This window comes from Lolium rigidum, chromosome 7 (genome assembly GCF_022539505.1).
Source record: "Lolium rigidum isolate FL_2022 chromosome 7, APGP_CSIRO_Lrig_0.1, whole genome shotgun sequence".
NCBI classification, from domain to species: Eukaryota; Viridiplantae; Streptophyta; class Magnoliopsida; order Poales; family Poaceae; genus Lolium; species Lolium rigidum.
Window position 1 is genome coordinate 328387153 of NC_061514.1, and position 20430 is coordinate 328407582.

General features: G+C 48.5%; 1 protein-coding gene across 1 annotated transcript; it reads left to right on the forward strand.

The window, feature by feature from the left end:
- The first annotated feature begins 18142 nt into the window (after positions 1–18142).
- On the forward strand, positions 18143–20218 carry LOC124673396. Its single transcript, XM_047209482.1, has 2 exons — positions 18143–18694; positions 18740–20218. Exons 1-2 carry the CDS (start codon positions 18143–18145, stop codon positions 20216–20218), a joined length of 2031 nt encoding a protein of 676 aa, XP_047065438.1.
- Positions 20219–20430: the final 212 nt, after the last annotated feature.

Consider the following 20430-nt stretch of genomic DNA (forward strand, 5'->3'; position numbering starts at 1 on the left):
GATTGGGCTGGCTCTCTTAAAGACGAGACGCTTCACTCGGTGGGTTTGCCATTTTTGTTGGTTCTAATCTTGTTTCTTGGAGTGCTCGAAAACAGGAAACTGTCTCAAGGTCTAGTACTCGAAGCGAGAATACAAGGCTTTAGCTAATGCTACAGCAGAATTAATATGGGTTGAAACTCTTCTGTGTGAACTTGGAGTTCAGTTAAAGAAGAAACCGTGTCTATGGTGTGATAATCTGGGAGCTACATATCTTTCTGCAAATCCGGTGTTTCATGCCCGCACAAAGCACATTGAGATAGATTTTCACTTTGTACGTGAAAGAGTTGCTCGTAAACAGTTGGATATTCGGTTTATCTCCAGCAAAGATCAAGTTACTGATGGTTTCACAAAGGCGCTCCCAGTCAAGAGTCTACAAGAGTTTCGTCGTAATATAAATCTCCTTCGTCGCCCTCCGTAGTTTAGATTAAGGGGGGGTGTTAGATGTAATAAGATCCTGACACGTATACTGTATGGAGTAGTACTCCAACACGTCTACGTGTCCTACATGTACACGCCATCGTGGGGCTTTTCCACCTACTCCCTCCGTTCTGAAATAGTCTACATTCTAGCCCCAAAATTTGTTCTGAAATACTCTACATTCTAGCTTTTAGTCAACAACAACACTGAAAACGAGGTGGTTTTACTCTCTTTATTGGATGTTGTTATTTTCAATGTAGCTTGGATTGGTTGTTCAAATATCTAAGTAGTACTAATAAATGCACTACTAATTTGTCTCATTTTTTCTAGAATGTAGACTAAACACTGGTGGAAAGAGGGGCTTTGGTCGCGGTTGGCAACTGCCATTAGTCGCGGTGGCCCAACCGCGACCAAAGTAGCGCGACTAAAGGCCCCCCCCTTTAGTCGCGGTTCCTTACGAACCGCGACTAAAGGCCCATCCACGTGGGCCGCGAGGCAGCGCCAGGGCGGAGGACCTTTAGTCGCGGTTCTTCCGGCCAACCGTGACTAAACGCCTCCGCAGGGTTTAGGGTTTAGCCCCCCTCCCCCTAAATCTGGTTTCTTTTTAATTTGTATTATTTTATTTCTTTTGGGTTTTAATTTTGAAGGAGTTTCACATATTCTACGGTCATCGTATACATACATGCATATGAATGTACAATTTCAAACAAATTTGAAATTAGAACCAAAAAGAATTCAAGAGGAATATACAATATATATTCAATATCGGATGACCATATACAATATATATTCAATATCGGATGACCATATACAATTTTGAACAAGTTAGTTACAAATTCCGGTGCATATAAAGATCTACGTCATCGTAATAGTGTTCTCCTCTAGGATCGATGACTTCCCTCGCCAACCATCCAGCTAGTTCCTCTTGAAGTGGTCGGAAGCGAGCTTCTGGACTAAGCGTCTTCCGGAGGTTATTCCTCAGGATGTTGTTCTCACACGTCCGGTCCCGCTCATTGCGGTATCTCCGGATCCTCTCACAAACATAGTATCCACATAGATTGGTCCCCGGTGGCTGAGTATTCCCGATCGTCGGCACTCGCCATTTTAAAATGTAGCTCTTTTTTGAATTCACCGACCTTGGTATCTACGAACCGTCTCCAAACCCTACGAGGCAAAGAAAATTAAATAAACAAGAGAGTTATTAATTAGTTACTTGATATTAGGAAATGATGAACGAAATAGGCCGATCGATATAGAGCGCAAATGAATGAAAATAATTACTTTTGCATCATTTTTCTCATGTCGCCCCAAAGCGCCGGATCCATATTCAGAGAGTCGTGGACGAGAACTGAGGAGGTCTGAACTGAGCAGGCAATGAACGAGATGGGGTAGAAATTAATAAATCACTTACAGAACGTAGCAACTGATGATAGATTTGTCGAGGTCGCGCAGATTGAACAGCTGGAACAATTCACTCAGAGGAATTTGTACCCAGTAACGTTTGAAGTGATGCACATATTTAACTTCCGCATAGATATAGTCTTTGGCGTTTTCATGTTTTATGTAACCCTTGTACCAATTTAGCGAGACCTTTCATTTGTCGAGGTAGATCCTCTTCCTGCGCGAGGCTCGATGAGAGGGCCATTCTTCACATATGTAAATACTACGTCCTTCATTGGCGCCTCATCAAGGCCTAACGAGTGCACGAAGAGTGATACCTAACTCGGCCGCTTGTTCTCACGGCACTCGTTACGGTCAATCCATGTGCTGCCGCAGCTGCTATGATATCGGGGGCATCCGGACCGGCGGCTTGCACTATGAGCGGGGCGATCGATTGTTTACTTTGTTCCCCGAGCTGGGCAACTTCTTTCCCCCTTTCTAATTTTTTCTCGGCCTCCAAGGCTTTCTTCTCCGCCAACTCTTTGTTCCTCTTGAACTCGAGTGCTTGCCTACGAAGTTCACGTAAATAGTCGTCGAGCGGATTCTTCGCGGCTTGGGACGGTGTGTTCAAAAATGACTTAGCCCACTTCTTTTGCTCATCGGAAAATACTGGCTTGGGCTCGCCCTCTCTTTTCTTCTTGCACTCCTCCTTCCATTTCTCATGCTTGAGCAGCCACGGCCGCTGCATTTTCCTCGACACTAAGTTCCCAAGGCCTCGGGATGAGAGGCTTCGGTGATGGCTCTGGTATCTTTGTTTTCTTAGGTACATAAGGGTCCGGGTTAATAACCCGGGACTGCTTCGCTTCTTCGCCGGAGGTGGATTGGGGGCGGTACCGGTGTCGATCACCCGCCGGACAAGGACCAGGGGGCGGCGTCGTCGGTCGACGTGAATGAGGTGTATTAGGTGAAGCACCACCGCCACCGTCACCGCCACCGCCACCGTCACCGCCACCGCCACCGCCACCGCCACCGTCACCGCCACCGCCACCACCACCACCGTACGGGGGTGGACTTGTTGGCGCCTCGCCTGGAAACTTGATAAATTTCTTCTGCCATAGAATGAACTGGCGCTTGACATCTCCAAGTCTTTTCACCCCTTCGGTGTAGCAATGTCAATGTCCAGGTCCTCAAACCCTTGGACTATCTCCTCCACCGTCACACGAGCATAGCCATCTTGAATGGGGTTGTTGTGGTGGAGTGCTCCGAGTGGTAAAGCACCGCCGATGGCTACCTTCATGGACATGTTCCCGATAGGATAATACGGATGACATGCTTTCATCTCCTTTATATCGTCCACGGGGTAGCGAGGAGGCTCCGGTGCAGTAACTTCGACCACCAGCCGAGGCTCCGGTGCGGTAATTTCGATCGTCGGTGCACCGGCCGGTGAGGCCTCCGTGGAAGCCACGCTGCTTCTTCTCCGCTGCGGCTTCCGAGATCCATTGGATGATCTTCATGCTGCGCCCGAGCTGCATCTCTTTCGGCGACTAGTACACTCACGGTTTTCTTCATCACATCCATTTCCGTTACCAACTTCGCCACAACATCCGCATCCCGATCCATCTTTCTCTTACGGCTTACGTAACCGTACGGGTCATCTTTCCGGGGAACCCTAGTTTCCACGGAATGTCCCCGGGCATGCCTCGTACACGTCCTCCGTGTTCGGGATTCCCGAGGGCTTTTGTCGTGGCGTCGTTCTCTCCGTTGAACCTGATCCTCCCCTCTTGAGCATCCCTCATTGCCTCAATAAGGTTTTGGGTGGGTGTAATTATTTTGCCCTGGTAAACACACTCCCCGTCTCCGGGTTCAGCGATCCCCCATGCCCGTACCACCAGCTTTTGGCCCTTGGGTCCCATCCCTCCGTACCCGGACGGATTCCTCGCGCCCTCAGCTCGTTCTCCATCTTCTCCCACTTAGGCTGCCAAAAGCGATACCCTCCTGGCCCCATTTTATGATTGTACTCCTTCTTGGCCGCATTTTCCTTATTTTTTTCGATAGTTCAAGGAACTCGCTCCGATTTCTTTTGCTTCACAAATTCTGGCCAATCATGTTGCGGTTTCTCATATTGTCCTTTGAAATCCGGAGTCTTGCCCTGGTTGACAAAGTCATGGGCTAGATTTTGCTTGTATTTCCGGAATGCGTTGGCCATCCTAGAAATAGCGAACTGTTTGACTAGCTTGCGCCTCTTCTTGTTTTCCGCAATCTTGTTACCCTCCTCATCGTATTTGCGGTATTCCGGAGGTAGAACGAAATGTTCCATAAGCTTGTTGAAGCAATCTTTTTTTCTCTCTTATCGACAAAAGTGAAACCAACACGTGCCTTCTTTGGCTCATTCCACTCCTGGCGGGTGATCGAGACGTTGTCTCTAACAACGGCTCCGCATTGGCCGACAAACTTGGTGGCGTTCTTGCTTGGGCTCCGGCGGCCTGCCGGTTGCTTCGTCGACAACATCGATGGTGCATGTTTCTCCTGCTTTCATCGTCTTGGTTGCGCCACGCTTTGACGACGTACTCGATTTTTTCGACGATCCGGCCGAGGGCTAAAATAAGAAAGAGAGTCGCGCGCGTTAGTACACACACATTTATTCAAATCGGTTAGTTGTATCACCGGACGCTCAATATGTATATATATATACCTCGGCGCCGGAGGTGGTTGCTACTTCCAATTGAAGATCGTCGTTTATCGACGTTTCTTCGGCATCATCTGCTTGTCGACGGCGCCCTTCATCTTCACACTCAAGGTTCGGATAAGAAGAGATATCATCTTCTTCTTCTCCGGTCGACACATATGGAATATCGCCTTTTATGATGCCGAACATATGGTCTTCGGCGTCCGGATCATAGTTGTCCGGAATCGGGTCAGCTCTATCGTCCGCCATATGTCGATCCTGAAAACATGTAGTAAAAACAAATTAATTAAGTGAAGAAGGGGGAGGTGGCGGTGGCGAAAGGGCGGTGCCAAAAGGAGGGGGCCGGCGAGCTAGAAGGGGTGGGAGAGGGTGTCGCGGAAGAGCGCGTGTGTGCGCCGGGAGAGATTGGAGGGGCCGGGGGTGCGCGGCGGGCGCCGCCCTAGCTATTGCATGTGTGCGTCTCGGGAAGCAACCGAGTTGACCGCGGGGTGCCGCGAGTGGGAATGCGGGAGGGGCGTCGCTCACTTACGTGTGGAATATTCTCAAACATGGACCCTTTTCGGTAATTTTAGGTTCCTGTTATTTTCGTTTCTCTAGGAGCCGAAAGAGGACACGTTGGGTTCCTCACCGATTCGATTCCGACACCAAAAGCTTGCAGCCAAAAGCATGGTGGTGTCGCGTCATATCGAACACGTGATACGAGCATCGTACTCTTTGGATGTCCGTCTAACAAAAATGTATCAACTTTGTTAAAATTTAGATTTATCTACTTACTAGATAATATTTAGATACATTAAAATTTTGATAAAATTGAGACACTTTTTGTGAATAACCGCGAGGTTCAATGTGGTGCAGTACTAAATCATGGAAGATGTTCAATGAGATCCAATTCAAATTATGTTGTTTGGGATTTATATTTTGTGTCTAACCAACAAAACAAAACAATTTTTAAGCTTTCGAATGGTCATGAGATTAATTATTGTGAGTTTTAAAAAAACTTTCACTCAAGATATGATGATTCAGATATGATGATTCAATTTTAGTTTTTTTTAAGTCCAATTTTAGTTAATTTTAATTTCGAAATTAACAAGAACTAAAACTAAAAAAAAAAGAAAAAAAAATTTGGCCGGGGGTGCGCGCGCGCGCGCGCCTCGTACTGGCCGGCGCGCGCCTCTCTCTGGCCGGCGGCGCCGCCCCCCTTCCTCTCGTGCGGCGCCACCCCTTCCTAGCTCTCGTGCGGCGCCGCCCCTTCCTCTCAGTGGCGCGGCGGCTGCGGCGACACGGCGGCGCGGCACGGGCGGCGGCGCGCGTTTGTTGGATTGGATCCTTACGGGCCGGGGCGTGGCGAGAAGAGAAGATGGAGGAGCCGGCGATGGCGGCGACGGCGCGGAGACGATGACGCCGGCGACCGGCGTGGAGACGACGAGAGGACGGCGTGGAGACGACGAGGGCGGCGCGGCGTCTCGGATCGATCGGCCGGTTCGGGCGGAGGAAGAAGAACTGTGGCGCGGCGGTTCGCCGTGCGCGAATATATAGGGACCCCCCTTTAGTCGCGGTTGGGGTTGCCAACCGCGACTAAAGGGGTACCTTTAGTCGCGGTTGGGGACCCCAACCGCGACTAAAGGTATTTTCGCCCGGTTTTTATTTTCCGCGCGCAAGGACCTTTAGTCGCGGTTGGCCAGGCCAACCGCGACTAAAGCTCTTTTTGAAAATACTTTTCTTTTTTGAAAATCATATAATACATATAATATATGAAAAAAATCAGAAAAATAAAACTAATTCAATTCAAAATTTTAAAAATACAACTAATATATCAAAAAAATCAGAAAAAAAAACTAATGCAATTCAAAATCTTAAAAATACAAATAATATATCAAAAAACTAAGAAAAATAAAACTAATTCAATTCAAAATGTTTAAAATACATATAATATATCAAAAAATTCATAAAAATAAAACTAATTCAATTCAAAATCTTAAAAATACAAATAATATATCAAAAAAATCAGAAAAAAAAACTAATTCAATTCAAAATCTTAAAAATACAAATAATATATCAAAAAACCAAGAAAAATAAAACTAATTCAATTCAAAATGTTTAAAATACATATAATATATCAAAAAATTCATAAAAATAAAACTAATTCAATTCAAAATCTTAAAAATACAAATAATATATCAAAAAATTCATAAAAATAAAACTAATTCAATTCAAAATCTTAAAAATACAAATAATATATCAAAAAATTCATAAAAATAAAACTAATTCAATTCAAAATCTTAAAAATACAAATAATATATCAAAAAATTCAGAAAAATAAAACTAATTCAATTCAAAAATTTAAAAATACAAATTATCAAAAATTCATAAAAATAAAACTAATTCAATTCAAAAGTTCGTTGGCCCCCTCTTCCCGCCTCTTTCCGCCGACCCCTCTTCCCTCCTCGTCTTCCCGCCATTTCTTCCCTGTCTTCCCGCCTCTTTCTTCCCGCCAATTGTTTCCCGCCAATTTCTTCCGGCCTCTTTCTTCCCGCCAATTTTTTCCCGCCAATTTCTTCCCGCCACTTTCTCCCCGCCTCTTTCTTCCCGCCTCCTGTCTTCCCGCTCCCATTTTTCCCGCCATTTGTCACTACATATAGGTAGCCCGCCTTGGCCAGCATCACATCTCTACAATCTCTCATCACTCTCTCATGGCTTCCACCGCACCCACTCTAACCTACCGGCAGGTGGAGGAGCTTTGCGCCTCGAACTACCCTTGCCCTCCGGGCTACCGCGTCCCTCGCCGGCCGGAGCCTAAGCGCCGGCGGCGTGCCGGTCCCTCCCGTCCCTCGGGGTACTGCGCGCCGGGCGGCCATCACGAACCACTACTACCTCGACCTCACGCCGGAGCAGCGGATGAATCCCCGCCGGCATCCCGATAACCAGCATACTTGGGACGCCTTCTTCATCAATCGGCGTGAGAGGGCGCTCGCCGGGTATGAGGAGGACGGTCTCGCCTCTCGGAAACTTCCACGAGGCCGGCCGTCGGCTATGGTGGTACGGCCGGACTCGCAGAGCGTCATGGACTACATCACGGCCGGCGATATCCCCGCCTGCGCTACCCTCGGTTCGAGCCACGAGCGCCGCCCGACGACGACAGCGACGACAGCAGCGACGATGACGCCGGCAACTTAGAAGGCGACGACTACCAGTACAATGGCGGCGGCTATGAAGACTACGAGTATGCATATTATACGCCTAGGCAGGAGTATGACTAAATCACTCCAAATTTCATGTATGTAGGAGTATGACTTAGTCACTCCAAATTTCCTATATGCGGGAGTATGACTTAGTCACTCCAAATTTCATGTATGCGGGAGTATGACTTAGTCACTCCAAATTTCATGTATCATCGGTGCTATCTCGAGTCAATTGAATCATTCGAAAATGGACACCAAACACATCACGGGTAATATAATTCACATGATTCATTCAACAAAGTTTGGTACAATAAATTATTACACATCATTTCTTCCCTTGTGTCCCTGCTTGCTTACGATTGTGCCGTATCCATGGAGCATCCTCATCATTTAACTTAATGCTTGGGTCGGTGTTCACTTTGAAGGGCGGAATTTCAGCAAACATATTATAATCTTCCGACATGTCTGTCTTGTCCTCCACTCCCACGATGTTTCTTTTCCCTGAAAGAACAATGTGGCGCTTTGGATCATCGCATGATGTACCGATCGTTTTCTTATCTTTCCGTTTCCTCGGTTTGCTACTCATGTCCTTCACATAGAAAACCCGAGCGACATCTTTCGCTAGGACGAATGGTTCGTCAAGGTAACCAAGATTGTTGAAATCCACCATTGTCATTCCGTATTGCTCGGTCCACCTTTACCCCACCTCCTGTTAGCTTGAACCATTTGCACTGGAACAAAGGGACCCTAAAGGAGGGTCCATAGTCAAGTTCCCATATCTCCTCTATGTAACCATAATATGTGACCTTTTGCCCATTCTCGGTTGCTTGCATCAAAGCGGACACCACTCGTTTTGGTTGGTGCTCTTTTTATCTTGGGCGATCGTGTAAAATGTATTCCCATTTATCTCGTACCCTTGGAAAGTCGTTATAGTCGAAGATGGTGTCTTGGCCAACATGTACAGCTGATCTACAACCTTATTGTCACTCATTAAATGTTTTCTCAACCAACCGCCGAAAGTCTCCATGTGGGCCTTCCTAATCCAGGATTCGAAGCTTCCCGGGGTTGTCCGAGCGTAAAATATTCTTGTGTTTCTCAAAGTACGGAGCCACCAAGCCGGAATTGGTCGGAACCGTGTGGTGTGCTTCGGTCGGAGAATGGCCGTCCATACATATCATTGATTTCCTTCCGATCGTGCCTTTTCCACTTAGTCTCCCCTCGTGCCGCGATTGAGGAAGACCAATCGGCTTAAGGTCGGGAACAAAGTCAACACAAAACTCAATTACCTCCTCATTTCCATAGCCCTTGGCGATGCTTCCTTCCGGCCTAGCACGGTTACGAACATATTTCTTTAATACTCCCATGAACCTCTCGAAGGGGAACATATTGTGTAGAAATACGGGACCGAGAATGGAAATCTCATCGACTAGGTGAACCAGGAGGTGCGTCATAATATTGAAGAAGGATGGCGGGAACACCAACTCGAAACCGACAAGACATTGGATCACATCGTTCGTAACCGTGGTAGAACTTCCGGATTGATTACCTTCGAGAGATTGCATTGAGGAATGCACATAGCTTCACAATGGCTACTCGAACATTTTCCGGCAGGAGCCCCTCAAAGCAATCGGAAGCAATTGCGTCATAATCACGTGGCGGTCGTGAGACTTCGGGTTTTGGAACTTTTTCTCCGCCATGTTTATTATTCCCTTTATATTGGACGAGAATCCCGACGGGACCTTCATACTGCTCGGGCATTCAAAAAAGATGACCTTCTCTTCTTTGGTCGGAGCGTAGGCGGCACGACCTTGAAACCGTTCCGGATGCTTGGTCATCGGGGTCTTTCAAACTTTGCTCGGTCCTGCCGTGCTTCCTTTGTATCATTTGACTTCCCATACACGCCCAAGAAGCTTAGGATGTTCACGCAAATATTCTTCGTAACGTGCATCACGTCGATTGCGGAGCGGACTTCTAGGACTTTCCAATATTCTAGCTCCCGAATATAGATTTCTTCTTCCACATGGCTACGTGCCCGTCGGCTCCCTTCGGAACCGATTGTCCGCCAGGACCCTTTCCAAAGATGACTTTCAAATCCTTGACCATATCAAATACCTCAGCACCGAGTGTGTTCCGCGAGGCTTCGGCCGGTGATCTGCCTTGCCGTTGTAATGCTTGCCTTTCTTTCTTACTTGGATGACCTTTCGGAAGAAATCGACGATGCCCAAGGTACACGTTCTTCTTACAATTTGGCAAATGTACACTTTCGGTCTCATGTAAGTAGTGCGTGCATGCATTGTATCCCTTATTTGACGAGTCCCGAAAGGTTACTAAGAGCAGGCCAATCGTTGATGGTTACGAAAAGCAACGCTCGTAGGTCAAATTCCTCTTCTTTGTGCTCATCCCACACACGGACACCGAGTCTGCCCCACAGCTGTAAAAGTTCATCAACTAATGGCCTTAGGTACACATCGATGTCGTTGCCGGGTTGCTTCGGACCTTGGATGAGCACCGGCATCATAATGAACTTCCGCTTCATGCACAACCAAGGAGGAAGGTTGTAGATGCATAGAGTCACGGGCCAGGTACTATGGCTGGAGCTCTGCTCGCCAAAAGGATTCATGCCATCCGTACTTAGACCAAATCTTATGTTCCTTGCGTCGCGTACAAAATCTTTGAACTCTCTGTCGATCTTTCTCCATTGCGTTCCATCCGCGGGGTGTCTCAACTCCCCGTCCGACTTACGGTCCTCTTTGTGCCATCGCAACAACTTGGCATGCTCTTTGTTCCCGAACGGACGTTTCAACCGTGGTATTATAGGAGCATACCACATCACCTTGGCGGGAACCCTCTTCCTGGGTTTCCGGCCCTCAACATCGTCACCGGGGTCATCGCCTCGATCTTATAACGCAATGCGAGTGCATACTTGGGCATTCATTCAAATTCTCGTATTCACCGCGGTAGAGGATGCGATCGTTGATGCATGCATGTATCTTCGGAACCTCTAAACCTAGAGGGCGGACAACCTTCTTTGCTTCGTACGTAGTGGCGGGCAACTCGTTATTCTTTGGAAACATATTCTTCAACATTTTCGGCAAGTTTTCAAATGCCGAGTCAGCTACACCTGCCTGTGCCTTCCATCTCAGCAAATCCAGTGTGCAGCCCAGCTTTTTCAGACCATCATCGCATCCGAGGTACGGCGCCTTCCCGTGATCCTCTAACATGCGATCCAAATTCTCCCTCTCTTTTCGGTTTCGCAGCGTCTCCGTGCATCGGCAATGGTCCGACCAAGATCATCAACGGGATCATCACGTGCCTCTTCTTCACCTTCCCCTTCACCTTCCCCTTCACCTTCGACATCCTCCATGAAAGTATCACCGAAATGAGCAAGATAGCTTTCATCATTGAAATCATCCCCTTCTTCATCTTCTTCCATTATAACCCCTCTTTCTCCATGCTTGGTCCAACAATTATAGCTTGGCATGAAACCGTGCCGAAGCAGGTGCATGTGAACATCTCTTGAGGAAGAGTAACCATTCGGATTCTTACATTTAACACATGGACGGATAACAAAACCCCCTGCTTGTTCGCATTGGCCACTACGAGGAAATCTTTCAAACCCGCACCGAACTCGCCGGAGAGTCGGTTACCGTACATCCATTGCCGATTCATCTGCATTATTATAATATAAAATATATAATTAACCATCATGCATTTGTTAAACTAACTAGCTACAAACAATATAAATTAAACAATGAACTACACACACATGCATATTTTATCAATGACACATCAAAGGTTCAAGTTGCTAACCGCGATCGAGGAGGAAAAAATAAATGAGAAAGCTCAAGTGTGACTCCAACACTTCATATCATGTTTGTTTCATGCTCTTGGGGCATTTCATCAAACACCTTATGTGCATAAGAGGAACCAAAAGCAAACCTAACACTCACTTGTGAAGTTTGTGAAGAGAATGGCTCCAAATGGCTAAGTGTTGGGCTGCTGGATGGGTATATATAGGGGAGGGGCTTTAGTCGCGGTTGGCCCGGCCAACCGCGACTAACGCTTCGGGCACGCTTAGTCGCGGTTGGCCCGGCCAACCGCGACTAAAGCCCCCACGTGCACCAGCTGGCCACCGTGCGCCCTGGGCCCAGGCCTTTGGTCGCGGTTCGCCACACGAACCGCGACTAAAGACCCCATTAGTCGCGGTTCCTTTACCTTCGCGACTTATGGGGCTTCCCGGAAGCCTGTTTTTCCACCAGTGAAATCAAAACGGATGGAGTATATAACATGCAACACGAGACCCCAACGGGTCATCGTTTCCACCTAGGTTAATAACTAGGAGTACTAAAGGGATGACAAAAGCGGCCATGAGTTCGTCATAGTGCTTTGGTTTAGAACAAAAAACAAAATAGCGGCTGGTTTCAGTAAACAGGCCCCAGGCCGGTCTTCTTGCATCCATGCATGCTGCCCAAGATTTTTGCCATATTTATCGGTGGGCTCAATTCACTAGTACCGGGGGCAGACCAAATCCATCAAAACCCACAAGCACCAAACGAGCAGCCCATGTAGAAAACTACCACCGACAGTTGTTCTTCCACGCTAAAAGAAAACCCCAATACAAGTCCAGGCGGCTGAAATGCATTGCATAATCAGGTATTCGTATTTTTCGATTCATTCTCTCGATCAAATTCACCTCTCAACTGTAATTCAAAACTATATTACCACCGATCAAAAATTTCACTGATATAGCGGAAAGACACAATTCAAGATCCGAATGATTGTACAATTCAGAATTTACTCTGCATTTCCTCGTTAGAAAGTGAGAAGAGAACAAAGAGCCATTCTGCCAATGCTATGCAGATCACATTAAAGGGAAAATATAAACAAAAGCGCCGCATGGTGACGCTTTCCGTGCGGCGGAAAAAAAAAGTGATCGTTCTCCTTAGGGAGGGATCACATTTTATCCTCACGCTGCTAACCCACCTTATCCCGAGTGCCCTCCACAACACAACACTTCTCTGTGGAACCTGACGAGAAGCAGCGTCGAGAGGGAAGGGAGGAGGAGCACTGGAGCAGGCCGCCGTCGCCGCCTAGCACGGAGCCACACGAGAGGGCGCCGTCGCCGCCGAGCACAGAGCCGGCGGGAGGCCGCCGTCGAGCACGGAGCCGCGCGGGAGGCCTTCGCCTCCGCCGAGCACGGAGCAGCGTTGGAGGCCGTCGCCGCCGTCGAGCAAGGAGCCAAGCCGGAGGCCTTCGCCGCCTCCGAGCACAGAGCCGGCGGGAGGCCGCCGTCGAGTACGGAGCCGGCGGGAGGCCGCCGTCGAGCACGGAGCCGCGCGGGAGGCCTTCGCCGCCGCTAAGCACGGAGCAGCGCTGGAGGACGTCGCCGCCGTTGAGCACGGAGCCGCGCGGGAGGCCTTCGTCGCCGCCGTCGAGCACGGAGCAGCGCTGGATGCCGTCGCCGCCGTCGAGCACACATCGGTTGAACAGTTCAGTAGCAGCCTAGCAGGGGACTCGGTTGAGATGATGGAGCAGAGCTAGGTGCTGATGGGTTCGGCCGAATGATGGAGTTTCAGCTCGGCGGCGAGAGAAGCTAGGCGGCCAGTACGGGCAAGCAGCTTTTGGTTCTTCCATGGCCCCAAAATCGAGAGGTTGGAGAAATAGGGGTCGACAGAGGGGCAATATGTGCGAGCTAATTAGGCAGGAAATTGTGCTTAATTAAGATGGCAATTAGGCTTAATCAATCGGGTAATTAGTATCTGATTAATATGGCAATAATTAACCTGGAAACTAGGCCTAATTAACCTCTAAATTAATGCTAGTTAATCTGGTAATTGATGGTGATTAACCTGTTAGCTACGGATTACTATGCAAGTAATCTGGTAATTGATGGTGATTAACCTGTTAGCTACTATGTAATTAATCTGGTAATTGATAATGATTAACCTATTAGCTACTATGCAATTAATCTGGTAATTAGTAATAATCTGGCAGTTAAAATTAATTAACTGGTAACTGGTAACAATCTGGCCGAGCTGAAATTACCAGATGAACTGGTTACACGAATGCAATAAAATTTATATTATTGTGGTGAGATGAGAAACGCATGTGTGCTGCACCGAACAAAAATTTGACTGTCGTCAGAGCATGTGGGTGAGTGCCTCAGATATTTTGGCTGATGCTTTTAATCATGATAGGCCAGGCCCGTATGCAATACGCAGTACGGAGCAAAAAAAAATCGATACGGCTGTTATTAGCCGCCGCACGGGATAGGTTTTATGCGGCGCCGCCGTGTAGCTTTGTCCCACATTAAATGCACAATTGTAGGTGAAGAATGACATTGCATGTTATACTAAATTAGAGACAACAATTCGGGAAATACAAAATCCCCTCTCCAACAATTCGGCACACTTTAGAAGATAGCAACAAGAGTCATTGCACTCAGAATCTATTTGTATTGAAAGTACCCGGTTCCTAGAGTAATTGGCTATGCAATCAAACTCTTGATCTGATTTAAAAGTCAAAACAAAGAGATGGGCGGCAGAAAATAATTGGTTTACAAAGTTTAAGATTTTTAGATAAAGGGAATATGTTAATATCAGAAGATACCAATTACATCCAGTCTTTGCAACAACGCCCCACTCTGGACTTTCAAATGAGAGATTTTTCCCGTGGAAGGAGAGTGTCATGAATCAATGAGCTGAGAGCTCAGTACTTAGAGGTATTCAAGCACTACTTCCGCCTTGCCTTGAGAAGGATTTGTTTAAATCGTTAACGAATACAGATCCACATCAAGAAGAAAGGAATAAGAATACGAGGTTCCAAAAGGAGCGGCATCTACGCCAATGTTATCCCAAGCCATTGGATGTCTTCTTGGCATATTGAAATTCGAATTCTCGTAGAAAGACTGATACCAATAAAATTTAGGGCGAAGAATGGCGGCTATTGGATACCTAACTGAATGCTTCCTTCGAGCTACCATACCAAACTCTTTCTGGCGCATACATTCCACCAGCATCTCCGGCATATCAATACGGATGCACACAGCTAAAAAAGAGTAAAGAAAACTAAGAAATAAAAGTCCCGCCACAACCTTCTAGACCTAGCAATAGCAATACAACCACCACCGTGACAACACCTGAAGTACAAACTCTCCAAAAGCGACACCTCCAAGAAGGGAACAGTGCACCAGCGTCGTCGTCGCCCGACCAAAGGTCTTAGGTTTTCACTCTGGAGATAGTCCCCACTCTCAAAACAATGCCTCCAACAAGATCATTGCCAGACACAACCAGTTAAGGCCAGACCTTGGGTTTTCACCCTGAGGGGTAAGACTCTGAATTTCCCCTGTGCTGCCACCCCCACATGCATACAACTGTTGCAGAGCGCGGAACGCCAATCAGATCCCTCAGCATCACGCAGACTCAAACCTCCTTTAGCTAGTCCACCAATCCGTCCTTCATGATATTCCTTCTTCTGACTTCACCATGGATCAAAAGTCACTTGATATCAACACAGAATAGATCTTCGCGCCGCTCCCTCCGGAACCAAACGGTCGGAATAAAAACATAGGTGCGCGCGACCGAATACCACCCGATCCAGCAAACTCTAGGCAAAAGATGCACTGTTCCATTCGTCAGTGGAGCTTTCCGGAACTCATCTCTCCAGCCAGTTCAAAGCATCCTGACCTCCGGAAGATCTTCATCCTCGCATGCGAGAAACCCGATGACCGCCACCAAAAACAAAGCAAGATCAGCAGCCCACACGCGGCCAATTCCTCCTGCCGGATCACCAGGGAAGAAGACAGCAGCGCGGATCATGCGTACCACCGCCAAACCGTTACCGGGGGCGGAGGCCGCCACCGCTCCACCAAATCCTCCATGCCTACCGACGGAGAGCCTCAGGCCCGGCCAAGTAGTTGTGCGGCCCGGCTTCCTCCACCGGCGCTTGATCACCTCCCATGGAACGCCGTCGCGGAAACCCACTTCTCCTCCTCTTCGTTTCGACGGAGGGGGTGCCACCACCACCGCTAGAGCCGGGCCGGGACCGGGACCATGGCCGGGGCCGGGGCACGGGAGTCGGGGCCGAGGCCAGCACCGTGGCCGGCAGTGGCAGCGGTTGCAGGGCGGCTGGCGGCGGGTGGCCCTTTGCCTTTTCTTTATCGGATTTGTGAAACATCAACTTATGTAGGTCCATGTCGCCTCTTTGTGGCGTTGACAAAGGCAAGTGCCACACATCATGGGCCTCAGCATACCTACATTGTTCTCTAGAGAATTTGGAATACTAAACGGTATGTTTAGAATGTTAGGAAAATAGGAGACAAAAATAAGTGGCAGTAAAACAGTATGGGTAAGTTTGAAATACCGGAGCTGTCCCAAGGGTCGGGTCGAGTCTATCCCTACTAATAATCCGCAACCTTAATTAAACATATCATGTGTTCCTTAAGGGTGTTTTCGGTTCTAGAACCAGAGGGGACGGAACGTAATGGTTCCATTCCGAGGTAATGGAATGGTTCCGGCCCGTGTTCGGTTTGCCAAAAAAAAAAGAGGAACGAAATGGTCCCGTTTTTCGTTCCGATCCCATGTTCGATTTGGAAAAAGAGAGGAACGGAATGGTTCCAACTGCTAAATATTTCATTGATTTGAGCATAAGTTTAACCCTCTCTAAATCATGATTAATGGAGATAAATTAGAGCCAGAATAGTTCAAAATCACAGGCAAAATCGTGCATGGCCGCGCATCCTTGGCCGCCGCGCGCTCGTGCACCGGGGCCGCGTGTGCCCGGCCGCCGCCGCTCGTGCCCGGCCGCTCGTGCATGCCCAGCCACCGCCGCTCGTGCCTGATGGCACCGCATGGTCCTTGGTTGCCACGCCCGTTGCTCACGAGTCCCCCATGTTCTATCGCTAATTTCTCTCGTTAGTCAGCCGTCTCCCCACATCCGGCCGATTTGGTGGAACGCTGTATATGAGGGGAATATTCCCTTACCTGGAACGAGTTGGCTCCGTCCCTTTGCCCAACCGGACACAAGAATGGGCTATAAGTACGGGACGATTCCGTTTTGTTCCTCTTCATTCTGGAATTGAACACACCCTAAGTTGGATCCAAATGCTGATCTAAAAAAGTGACGTATCCATGTTCATCCTTGGTATGTCAGATGAAGTGAAAGGCATATGGTTGGTTGATGGTGTTGATAAAGGAATAACGATCATATCATACAACATGGCACCATATCTTCTGCTTCCGGTGCACACTTGTCTGCAACCATGCTTCATGCAACATCAGAGTGATATCATATGAGCCAGCAACATCATCACAAATATTGGTTGATAGCAACATCAAAGGACATCAGGTGAAGCAGAAATATGGATATCAACAAAGTGAACATGATATTTTCTAGTGATAATCATAGGATACAAAGTACACGCTTAACTATGATTCGAAGTAAAATTGCAAGCATCAACGGGAAACAGCCAAATAGAAACACAGTGCAATTATACTCGACTAGTCTCCAAATATGGTGTACAATCCACTTGAGAGCTATAACGTGGTGTGCAACGGAAACAGCCAAACAGGAACGTGGTGGGGCCTGTGAACTCAGAACCTCTACCTCTTGGAACCGTCCTGCGCCCTGTTACAGTCAGACTGGTCCATGCGATTCAGTAAAATGTATCTCGACAATGGAGAAAAGAGTGGCCCCGTGATGCAGCTCCAGCAGGCTCTGGAAGGGGATCCCACTGGAGCAACTTCCACAACTGATTCTTAATAATTGCAATTTTTGTCTACTCTGCAAGTGTAGCTAGTATGCTGGATCCTGCCAGCTTAGCACTAAATTTTTGTCTACTCGACTAGTCTCCTTATCCAGTTATCATGGACTTGGCATGTCCGTCGTCAGTATTGCCATCCACAGCTCCTCCTGCCATTTTTGCCGTCAATTCCTTGCTTCGCCGGCGGCCTGCAGCCGCTTCCACCTCTCGGTGACAAGATAGCATCGACTGATTTCGGACCTGCCCCCTGCTAGCTGCAAGATTACTCCCACCCGGCTGGTATGTAGACAAATCCCTGACAACATTGCTTATGAATTGCAAGCATTAGTTACAGAAGTATATTCACCCGGCTGGTATGTAGACAAATCCCTGACAACATTGCTTATGAATTGCAAGCATTAGTTGTGAGGGGTACGCATAGTGTGCGATGTGCAAATGCAACTTTTGAGATTTACAAAAAAATTAGGCAATCAAGAATTATTAAGTGTAAGATATGCTTACATGGCCATGGAATTCATGTTTTTACTGATAATGTGCTACTGCATTTGCATTTTTATGCATTGTTCGGTCTATTCCAGATTGTAAGGGACTATGGTCTCAAGGTTTGCATGTATCTGAAACAGTCATGAAAATTCCTTCATTCCAGGCAGCGCGGAAGTGCAAACAGAAGCAGATTATAGCATGGACGGAGGACTGTTAGCTCTATGGAATCACCAGTCGATGCAAATCCTGGTGCTGCTCAGCCTCGGGCTCCAGTTCGTCCTCTTCATCTTGGCTGGGGTCCGCCGGCGTGAAGATGCGCCGGTTAGAAGGTTCATCCTCTGGCTAGCATACCTCATGGCTGACTCCACTGCCATATATGCCGTTGGGCACCTCTCGTTCAGCAGCATCGTGCAGGTGCATCCGCTCGTCACGTTCTGGGCGCCGTTCCTCCTGCTGCATCTCGGCGGCCCGGACAACATCACCGCCTACGCGCTCCAGGACAACCAGCTCTGGCTTCGCCACCTCCAAACCCTCGCCGTGCAGGTCCTCGGAGTAGCCTATCTCCTCCTCTACCAGAACATCGCTGGCGGAAATTTGCTTGGGCTCGCCACCGTCTTGATGTTCGCCCTCGGTGTCGTCAAGTACGGGGAGAGGACTTGGGCGCTAAAGTGCGGCACCCTGGAGAGCATCGGCGTCTCCGTCAAGACGCAACCACCGGCCATCCACAACCATTTCCACCCTCAGGACATGGCGCAACCACCGGCCATCCACAAGCATTTCCACCCTCAGGACAAGGCGCTGCCCGAGGAGTTCCTCCTGCGAAGAGCACACTCGCTGTTCCACATCTGCAAGCGCGCAATTGTCGATTCCTCGGTGATTGAGGAGGACACCATGGAAGGCCACGAAGAGTACACTGCCGAAATGATGGATGGAGTGGAGCTATGGGCGCTGATGGAGATCGAGCTCTCCCTCATGTATGACCTCCTGTACACCAAGGCGTCCGTGGTCCACACCTCGTTGGGTTACCTGGTTCGTGCCGTCTCGCCGCTCGTCGCTGCTGCCTCGCTGGTGCTGTTCCACTTAGCCAGCAAGGACGGCCACAATACAGACGACATTACCATCACCTACATCTTGCTGGGTGGCGCCTTATTTATGGAGACGACGTCACTCATGAACGCGCTAGGATCTTCATGGACATTTGCATTCCTGAGCAGCACCAAGTGGCACTGGCTTAAATACACAGCCCTGTGCAGCCGGAGGTGGGACAGGCTTCGGCTCCTGGTTGTGTCTCTTCACCATGTTGTCAAGCTCAAGGGAGGGTCTCCTAGCGCCAGCAGGTACAGGTCAAGGAGGTGGTCGGGCACCATCGGGCAGTACAACATGCTGCATTTCTGCACTCGCCCTGCCGACACACTCACCACCCCTCTGCTCGGAAGGCTTGCAGACCTGGTTGCACCCAATGAGTGGTGGAACAAGAAGCATCACTCAGGGACCGTTCAACTGTCAAAACCGGTGAAAACATTCATCTCTTATTACATGAAACGGCTGTACAGCAAAGGGGAGTACGACACGGGCATGCTGAGGAAGAAGTGGGGCGAGGACCCGCTGGGCCGTCTTGGACTGTACAATGAAGGCAGCATCCTCAAAGAATCCCTCGGTGTCGAGTTCCAGGAGGGCATCCTCATCTGGCACCTCGGCACGGATGTTTTCCTGGCCAAGAGCCGCACAGCCAAGGCCGAGGACGCAGCGGAGCGTGTGGAGGCCATCAAGATGCTATCCAACTACATGATGTTCCTCCTGGTGGATCGCCCCTTCATGCTGCCTGGCCAGCCCCAAAACAGGTTGTACCAACGGACCTGCGACAAACTGGTCAGCATGCGATCGGCGAATCCCAAGTACCCGACCCGTCGATGCAGTGGTAGGATCAAGAATCTATTCAGCGTGTACGACGGCCCAGGTTCTAGCAGCTCCAGATCTGCCACCGAGATGAAGGACCTCGCCAACAACTTGTACGATGCGTATGTGAACCGGGAGGTAACCAACGTTGCACCTCGTCTCACTCACGTCGCAAGACTTGCCGAGAAGCTGCTGGAGAAGGAGGGAGATGGCACGGCCAACACCTTGAAGCTTGTACTTGATGTGTGGACGGACATTCTCGTCTACGCTGGAAACAAGTGCAGCAGGAACTCCCATGCCCAGAAGCTCAACAGTGGCGGCGAGATGACTACCATCCTTTGGCTTATGGCAGAATACCTATACCAAGCATCTCTCTAGTAGAGTAGTAGGCGACTAGGCGAAGTCATGCAACGAGATGATGTACTATAATTCATTAATTACGAAAGTGCAAAGCTAGATTTCCTCTCTGTAAGACTGTAACTTTCCCTGTGTTTTTATTTTTATTTTTTACGCGTTTGGTCTAAGGCACAAAATTCTGAAACTTAATTTTCATTGTAGTCTGCTTACAAAATTACTATAAATGTTAATAC